Source organism: Gymnoscopelus microlampas (assembly GCF_963454915.1).
Source record: "Gymnoscopelus microlampas genome assembly, chromosome: 20".
NCBI lineage: Eukaryota > Metazoa > Chordata > Actinopteri > Myctophiformes > Myctophidae > Gymnoscopelus > Gymnoscopelus microlampas.
In genome coordinates, this window is record NC_139957.1 from 40,069,570 (window position 1) to 40,079,569 (window position 10,000).

Consider the following 10,000-nt stretch of genomic DNA (forward strand, 5'->3'; position numbering starts at 1 on the left):
GACAGAGAGAGAGACAGCGAGCGAGAGATAGAGACAGACAGAGAGAGAGACAGAGAGAGAGAGAGAGACAGAGAGACAGAGAGAGAGACAGCGAGCGAGAGATAGAGACAGACAGAGAGAGAGACAGAGAGAGAGAGAGAGGGAGAGACACAGAGGAATAGTGAGATGGAGGGAGAGAGAAGACTATGGTTGGGACCCGGAACCAGACTTTTACTTTTACTTTTACGCAAGTAAATTTTGATTACCGGACTTTTATATGTAACTGTGTTTCTACATTGCAGTAGTGATACTTTCACTAAAGTACAACATCTGAGTACTTTTTCCACCACTGCTCTCTATCTCTCTCTCTCTCTCACACATACACACACACGCAGAGTGCACGCACGCACACACACGCACACACTCTGTCCGTCTCTGGTCAAATGAGCGCATTTGACTGGGGTTGTTATGAAAAATTAATGGAATTAATCGCCTCGTTATAATCGCTCTCTGTGTGTGCATGTTCTCATAACACCAACTGCAGTTTCAATTAATGCAAATTAATCGCACAAAATAATAATAATCGTTATTAAATAATAGAAAAATCTTGAAAGTATAGAAAGTGCTTGAAAAATGGTTTGTCGGCAACATGCACTTGCCCTGTCCAATATATTATGGATAAACATGTCCCCGATCATTAATTCAACCTCAATGGTGAGTCTCTCTCAAATGTCATCCATACCAAGGGTTCCCAAACATTTCAGGCCGCGACAAAATAATCATATTTGAACTGGCATTACATTTAGTTTGACTCGGTTCCAGATAAATATTGAGAAAATAGCCGAACTACAAGCTCACAACGCCTCACGCTGCGAGGCGTTGTGAGCTTGTAGATCGGTCATTTTCACAATGTTTGCCTCTTTCTTGCGTGATATTTGATAATTTGGCCAATTTCGTAATAGAAAGGTCTTAAAAGTCATTAAATTGCAACATTAGAAATGTGCAGACACCCTGTATACACTTATATTGTATGTTGGTTTGTTTACTGTTGAGTGAGAAAACAATGTTGCACATTAAGCTAATCATCTGGGGACCCCCCCCCCCCCCCCCCCCCGCCAAAATACAATAATTTGGGGACCCCCTTGGGGAGAACCACCATATATATTATATACCATGTTGAACATGAGCGTTGTGTTGAATTCGGATGGATTTTGATTGCCTCCTCTCTTCTGGAGGGAAGTAAATATCTGTGCTGTCACTGCGCTGGATTTAAGAACAGCTTAGGGGTTTGTGTCCAAAGCACAGCTGCTCTTTGACCTTTCTCACGGTGCTTAACGTAGCAATGTGCCAACAGCGCGCCAGACCACACGCTGTTTGTTGTTAAGACCAACAACGCTGATAGAGCGTGTCAATAACGCTTGGGTCAATTGACGCTCGGGTCGGGTCAATGAGGCTTGGGTCAATAACAGTGGTGGAAAGTAACTAAGTACATTCACTCAAGTACTGTACTTAAGTAAAAATTGTAGGTGCTTTTACTTTACTGGAGTGTTTCCAATTTTCAATACTTTTACTTCTACTCCACACCATCTCAGAGGCAAATATTATACTTTTACTCCACTACAATTATTTGAAAACTTTGGTTACTAGTTACTTTGCAGATTTTGATTATCATTACAAAACATCCATTACCCACTTCAGCCCACTATACATTTCGGCCAATTAGCCAATTAGCCAATCTACTGCATGATGAGTACTTTCTACTTTTGGTACTTTAAGTAGCCTACATTTTGATGCCAATACATTGTACTTTTACTCAAGTAGATTTTGAATTCCAGACTTTTACTTGTAGCAGAGTGTTTCTACATTGCAGTGTTGATACTTTTACGTAAGTAAAAAATGTGAGTACTTTTTCCACCATGGGTCAATAACACGTTCAATGCTCAGTCAATGACGCTCCGCTCAATAATGCGTCCTTGTTCACATTGAAGGTGCGAGAATTTCAACCATCAAAGAGTCCCTATCTTCTTCTTTTTTGAGTAGCCAATTATTTTTACCCTCTTTTTTTGTTCAATTTAGTCTGATTGATTGATTTATTGATTGTATATGGTGATTTTACATAAAAAATAGCACAGTAGCATTTTCCCGACATACAGTCAAAGCGTCACAGAGGATAAAAAAAAAACACAATAAAGCCCAAGGACTTATTTCCATTGTGGTCCTCTTCACATAACAAACAATAACCAGTGGTGGAAAAAGTGTGTGTGTGTGTGTGTGTGTGTGTGTGTGTGTGTGTGTGTGTGTGTGTGTGTGTGTGTGTGTGTGTGTGTGTGTGTGTGTGTGTGTGTGTGTGTGTGTGTGTGTGTGTGTGGAGAGTCTATATGCAGGAAAATATATGCAGAAAATGAGCACTTGTGCTCAGCTACGACCCTGGGTAAATAAATAACAATAAAAAAACACACGCACACGCACACACACACACACACACACACACACACACACACACACACACACACAGCAATACAAGTTGAACTCGTTGACGCTCTGATGCTATTATACACTGTATTTTAGTGGTCTGTATTTTGTGCCCCGTGTCAACGATTGCAAATAGAAGCGAGCTCTGAAGGATGCGTCAACGGGTTTTGACGTGCCCACTCCACTCTTCTATCCGTCGGGCCCTTAAGGGTCCTATTTTTGGGGGGGGAAACAGGTGGACCTGCCACGCTGTGCTGGAGTGAAGAGTTGAACCCAAGTGCAGGCGACTTCAGTCAGAAGTTCAATACATTCAGTTATTAAAGTCGTACAGTAGAAGTCATTTGTCATTGTCATGACATATATTGTTCATTTTATATTCAATAAAAATATCTATCCATTCATGAGTTGTCCTGACAGAACCACACACTTTAGGGAGATAATGTATATCGTCGCTGTCGGGTGGAAACCTCATTTGTCCAAAACTGTTACTTTTCAGGATTCACACAAAAAAACTAGCCTGGTAAACCCTCCCTCCGGAAATCTCATTTCCATTTGATTTCAGGAGTGAGTCTGGCATGAACGCCCATTCTGCAATATTGGATGTGTACGCCAAACGGACGAGCCTATCAGCGACCTATTTTGGGCATGGCCGTCTCAAAAGTCCCGTTGCGTCACATTAGTCTGGTGAACTGCTGATTGGCTGAAGGGGAAAAACGATCATTGGCTGAAGGGGTTGTCAGTCAACGGTATTACTCCCGCCCAACTCCAGCCCACAGCCAATATTGCAGAATGGGCGTTCATGCCAGACTCACTCCTGAAATCAAATGGAAATGAGATTTCCGGAGGGAGGGTTTACCAGGCTACAAAAAAACACAAAAGGTTGGAAATATTCATATTACATAGTTTAGTATTTTAATCTAGTTTTTATTTGTTGACGACATTGTCAGTATATTTAGTCTTAGTTTTAGTCATCATAGCTTAGTTTATATTTCGTTTTTGTCAGAGAAAAAAAGTTAGTCGACGAACATTTTTCGTCATAGTTTTAGTCAGTGGTGGAAAAAGTACTCAAATGTTTCACTTTAGTAAAAGCATCAATACTGCAATGTAGAAGAACTCTGTTACAAGTAATTAAGTAAAGCAAATAATTGTAGTGGAGTAAAAGTGCAATATTTTCCCCTGAGATGTAATGGAGAAGTAAAAAAGTATAGGCAATTGAAAATTGCCTATACTCCAGCAAAGTAAAAAATACCTCAAAATTGTACTTAAGTACAATACTAGAGTAAACGTACGTATAGTTACTTTACACCACTGCAGCCCAACGATAGATAACAACATGAAGAAACCCTTACCGGTGGTGGAGGAGATGTTGACGTCGATGCTGACCTCCGGGATGGCTCCGCTGGCCAGCGAGGCCACGCAGGTGTAGGTACCGAAGTCGGTGAACTTCAGGTCGATGATGTCCAGGCTGGTGGCACCTATGGTGGACGAATTGACTTGAGTAGAAGTACAAAAGTATTGGCATGAAAATGTACTTAAAGTACCAAAAGCAAAAGTACTAAAATGTTTGAAAATAGCCGATCTACAAGCTCACAACGCGTCGCAACGTAAATACTGTATAAAAAGCCTAGGTGAGCCTAGGTGTAAAAAAAGGGCCATTTTCACAATGTTTGCCTCGTTCTTGCGTAATATTTGATAATTTTATTAAAAAGGTCTTAAAAGTCATCAAATTGCAACATTAGAAATGTGCAGATACCCTGTATACACTTACACTGTATGTTGGTTTGTGTACAGTTGTGTGAGAAAACAATGTTGCACATCCTACTATAATTCTAGTAACCTCTGTCTGTAGTGGGAGTAGGTGATTATGTGAAGCTACCCGGTTCTCCTCAGTGGCTGGACCAATTGCTCTGATTTTGCACACAGCCATTGACCATTACCATCTGAACTTAACTGTGAAGCCCGTTTTTCTATTTCATCAAATCTCAGCTTCTTATTAGCGTTTTTGTGTCAAACACTGTCGCCATGGTTACGGGGCTGAAGTAACATCTGAAAAAATTCCATTACATACCCAGCGGCGCCGAGGCGTCCGGCGGGTCGGGCGTGTGCGTGATGACCATGCGCTCCGAGCTGCGCAGCGGCCGGCCGTTCTTCAGCCAGGCGAAGCGCAGCTCCTCGGGGGGCGTGGCCTCCACCTGGCAGCTGATCTTCACCTCGCGGCCGATCTGGATGTGGTCATCGTTGTGGTAAGGGTCCGGCGTGATCCAGAAGCGACCCTTGCGCAGGCCTATGATGATGGATACGGGGACGGAGGGGGACGAGGAGAACGTTACCATTATTAGGGGGTTTGGGGGATCCGGAAAACCTGGAGGGAAAAAAAAACTACAAACATGGAGTCGACGGGAACGGAATGACGTTAAATCCATTATTTCCGTATCCGTTTGTGCTACAGTTTTACTGCTCCCTTCGGATTCAAGATTAGACCGTGATCTTCTCTAAAATAACAATAATTACAAACGCGCGTCTAACGAGTCGATGGCCAAGTGGACAAACTAGCAATTGACTCGATAACGCGTCGACGGCAGTCAAAGAGTTAATAAAACGTTTACATTTTTTGTATCTTGTTTGAAATGACCAAACCTGCCTACCAATGATGTCACTGGTAGGCGGGTTTCTGAACTGTCCACTGCCCTCCTCTGAGAGACAGACTGAATAGACAGAAATGGTGCCATCTTATAAATGGTAAATGGTAAATATAGTTATAGTGAGCATTAGTGAAGACCAATTATGAAGAAAATGGGTGAAAGTGCTCCTTTAATGTTTTATGAAAGGCACATGAAGTGTGCTACTGTATACATGAATAAATAAACTCACCTCGCGACTATCCACATACTTTAAGTGTCATATATGCTAGTGATTCACAAACCTTTTCATGTGAAGGACCCCTATCCGAAAATATTATGTGCCAGGGACCCCAATATACAAATTGTGTGTTGTTAAAACGTTATCAATTAAATAGTCCACATTTTTCAAAAACATGTTTTGAAAATAGCTACAATCTACAAGCTCAAAGCGCTCGTTCTGAGCTTGCAGATGTATATTTGCATTTAAGTAAGCAAGGTAGACACATACATGAAATGCAGTGCAGTGCCTCAGTCATCTAGAATCATAGGCAAACCAAGAACCTAACAAAAGTATTGGCACCAAAAGTCAAAGTGGTAATTGTGCAGAATGTCCCATTTCACAAGGTTTTAAAAAATGTATGAAAATCCCTTTGAAAATAGCATATGTACATGTAAAATAGCCAAAGTCTGGCTATAGTAGGTATCAGTGTTGTATATAGAGAGAGTTGCGTCACGCTTTCATCTCGCCACAAAGCGGGATATTGCCTCCTGTAGTTCCAAACATTGGAACTTCCTCATTGACATAGAAAGAGAACCTCCGCATTCCATACTTACAATGGGAGACTAACGCTAGTGTCGTCACTCTCACAGTTATATCACGCTGGTAGGTATATATACTGCAGGTAGGTAAATAGCCAAAGTTTGGCTCTGGTATAGGGTCTGTCAGACTCCGTGAGTAATAGGCAGGACTTGGTGAGATGTTCGGGACAAATCGTCAACAAGGCAGGGTTATAACGTGCAAAAATGCTAAAGGGAACGAAGAACGGGAGAAGCTTAATTTTAAGAGGGAAGAGGCCGGCGCCATCCAAGTATCAACCCATTTGGAACAGGAAAGCATCCGTGTCATTTTAGATTTGAGCTAGAAAGCATTATTTTATACTTTAGCTATTAAAAAATAGCAGATCTACAAGCTCATAGCGTCACTTTGCGCATTGTGCAAATCTTTGAATATAACATATAAAATATATTTTTAAAGCGAACATTTTTTACTCAAATCTTTGCTACTGGGGGGGGACCACCATGTCAAAATATTTTGACATGGTGGTCTGCGGCCAAATACATATAATTTTGGGGCTCCTTGGCATGAAAAAGTTGGAGAACCTAGCGATATAGTAACATACTGTACGTTTTTTTTCAGAAAACTGTTGTATTGTAGAATCGGCCTCAGGTCTTATAATGGGTTAACTAATTTACGTGGGGACCCCCTGGAACCCCCACTCGAGGACCCTTGGGAGTCCCCGGAGCCCACTCTTTGAAAACCGCTTACATATGCGTATAAATAAATGCATTCATCTGGTCTCCTGATGTGAACCACAGGGTCAGACTGCAGGTCATCCTGTTCTGATGAGTCCAGGTTGATACATCATGACGCTGCATTTTGGGACTTTTTCCTGCAAGAAACTCACAACGAGTTTATCCCTTGTTTATCAAGAAACTCTCTCTAGAGATGGAATTAACTTTCCTCTGTTTAAGAAATAGAAAGTTAAAATCTCCCAAAGTTCATTGTGCATTATTCACTATCTAAAGTTTAGGATGGCAATTATTGATAATTTTGATAACAATTATAGATATATATCAATTACAGCACATTTTATCATTCTTTTCTTTTAACAAACAATATGATTGATTGATTTGATTGATTTGTTTTTTTAATCGAATGAATTGATTACCCTGACCACTTATTAAGCCCTAATGCATACCTTGTCGTACTACTACTGCTAAAATCCATTATTTTCATTGTAAAAATGGAGTCGTGGGGAGGGTGATATTTGTCACTACACATACTCCTATAGGGCATAGCAGTGGCGGCCATTTTCTGGTTCCACTCCAAGATAGTCAATGCATTTTTCCCATTGACATTTCCAAAAATATTTATATCAATTAATTTAAGCCTAGAATCAAGCCATCCAGGGTCCTGGTGAATCATGACCATAAAGCATTTTTTTCTGTGATTTTTAAAAATGATCATATGATATACTATATTTAATAAATACCCTTTGTTTTGCCGTTTTCAAAAAGGTTTTTTCACAAAATCAAACGTTTTATGGTCATGATTCACCAGGACCCTGGATGCTTGGACGCTTTATACAAATTATATAAGCAACACAGACTCATCCATAAACATGAATCTTCAGAGCAGAAACTTAGCCTCAATTTTAATTGGGTGTAGAGCGGGGGGGGGGGGGCTGGATATATTGGCTAGGAGGACGGGCTCTGGCCCAAAAACAAAAAAAAAAGAGCTGAGAATCAGTGCATTAGAGGAACTTGCATCCATTCATCTTCTGTCCCAGAATAGAACGCATATTCCTGCTTCACACCTACCTGCAGCTGTGTCTGTGTCTGTTTACACCAAACCCACAGCCCCCCCCCCACCCCACAACGGTTGAAGTTTTGCAAATAAGTCAAATCAGCTAAAAATCTGCATACTAGATTGTGATCCGTTCTTTATTGTCCTCCAGAGAGGAGCATTTGTTTTGGTACACAATTAGAACAGTGGTTCTCAACCTGTGGGTCGGGACGCCCAGGGGGGTCCCCACATGGGGGGGTGGGAGGGTTTCAAACACTTTCCCGATTTTTCAAAAATGTACAAAAATGTTCTAAATCCTAAGAGTTTTCTGAAAAACTGTCGCTGTATATGTACTGTATACTGTATGTATATATGCACATACGTGCAAAAATTGCAGATGAGTTAAGTACAGTACTTGAGTAAATGTACTCAGTTACTTTCCACCACTGTGTGTGTGTGTGTGTGTGTGTGTGTGTGTGTGTGTGTGTGTGTGTGTGTGTGTGTGTGTGTGTGTGTGTGTGTGTGCGTGCGTGCGTGCGTGCGTGCGTGCGTGCGTGCGTGCGTGCGTGCGTGCGTGCGTGCGTGCGTGCGTGCGTGCGTGCGTGTGCGTGTGTGTGTGTGTGTGTGTGTGAGCTGACCTCGTACGAGAACGGTGGCCGTCTTCTTGGCGGGGTTGCCCACGTTGTTGGTGGCGACGCAGCTGTAGGCTCCGCCCTCCTGGTAGGTGACGGCGGGCAGAGTGAGCGTGCCGCCGCTCACGGCGCTCCTCTCCGGGAGGAGGAGCTCCTCCCCCTCTGCTGCCGTGCCGCTTCCTCCTCCTCCTCCTCCTCTCAGCCACCTCAGGGTGGGCGTGGGCTCCCCTCCTGACCTCACGCACGGCAGGGTCACCGTCTGACCCGGGTTCACCACCAGGGGGTCGTCTACCGGCACCCTTATACTGGGAGACGCTGGGGAGAGAGAGAGAGAGAGAGAGCGAGAGAGAGAGAGAGAGAGAGAGAGAGAGAGAGAGAGAGCGGATAAAAACTGTGTCATTTTATCAGCTATAACATTATTTGATACTTTCTATTCACCGAGTGCCACTCTACCAGCTTGTAGATCTGCTATTTTTTTTTTTTTTTAATCTTGAACATTTGTGCAAATCTTTGAATACATATAGCAGCTTTTGTTAGTAGTACTAGACCATACCCGTCGGCGCAGCGCATCCGTGGGGGGATATGCGCACATGATCTGGCAACCCGGGAGGCAGTTCGTCCCATAGCTGGGCAGGCCCGTAACCATGGCGACAGTGTTTGACAGAAAAACGCTAATAAGAAGCTGAGATTTGATGAAATTGAAAAACGGGCTTCACAGTTGCGTTCAGATGGTAATGGTCAATGGCTGTGTGCAAAATCAGAGCAATTGGTCCAGCCAGTGAGGAGAACCGGGTGTCTTCACTCACGTACTCACCACCACTACAGAGGTTACTAGAATTATAGTATGATGTACACAGTTCAAGAAAACTCAAAATCGTCACCTTGCTAAACTAATGGCCTAAGTCATTTTTTGAGGAAAATTATATTTTTGCCTAAGTCAGCTCCTCATGACACTGGCCACCTCTGGTAAAATCGCCTATCTCCTAATTGAAAAGGATCATGCTGTTCACTCCCCTTTTAGTATAATGGCCTAACTCCCTAGTGTGACTTAGGCCAAAATAGGCTATTGTTTTGGCCTAAGTCACATAGTTTTGTGACTTACGCCAAATTATTTACTGATTTAGGCAATTTTTTGGATTTTTTTTTTGCCTAAGTCAGATGTAATCCTATTTAAACCTATTTAAATCTCTTACGTTACATAACTTACAGACAGTGTTATTTTTATTTTAATATTTTTTTATAAACGTTTTGGGTGAAATTATTAAGAAATATCATATAGTTTTTTTTTGGATCAGTTTTTTATTTTTCCTGAAAAACTAAAAAAAAAAAGACTTAGGGCGCGCTCTCACCAAAAGTTGGCTGGGCGCTGTTAAACGCAGGTTGTGCGCGGCCACAGTTTTTTGCAGCCAGCGGATTCTAGAAAAACGCTGTGACGCACCTGTCACTCACATTCAAGACCGTCCCCGTAGCCCGCACCGCCACTAGACACTAGCCACTAGACAAAAAATGTCTTTGCACTTTCACACTTGGGGTTCGACATCTACATACACATTCAGATTTAAAATATAAAGTACTTACCCCATGGCCACCGATGTTACAATCATGTACGGGCCCTCATAAGTATCCGTATCTTCCGTATTGTTCAATAAAAAGCATTTTAATCCAATCAGTGGTCATTTTCTCCGTATGCTTTCAACTGCGCGACCCTAGCGGTTAAGAGGTGTATTGCT

The 10,000-nt window shown here is 42.2% G+C and overlaps 1 protein-coding gene across 1 annotated transcript in view; it reads right to left on the bottom strand.

Moving 5' to 3' along the window:
* Positions 1–10,000, bottom strand: part of LOC311036128 (MAM domain-containing glycosylphosphatidylinositol anchor protein 2-like) — a gene marked incomplete at both ends in the record, with an annotated part of 96,060 nt that overhangs the window by 28,988 nt on the left and 57,072 nt on the right. The window contains 3 exons of the mRNA XM_084044652.1: positions 3,801–3,926; positions 4,520–4,735; positions 8,277–8,585. Of these exons, the coding sequence (XP_083900778.1) occupies positions 3,801–3,926; positions 4,520–4,735; positions 8,277–8,585 (651 nt within the window). The remainder of the gene's footprint in view (positions 1–3,800; positions 3,927–4,519; positions 4,736–8,276; positions 8,586–10,000) is intronic.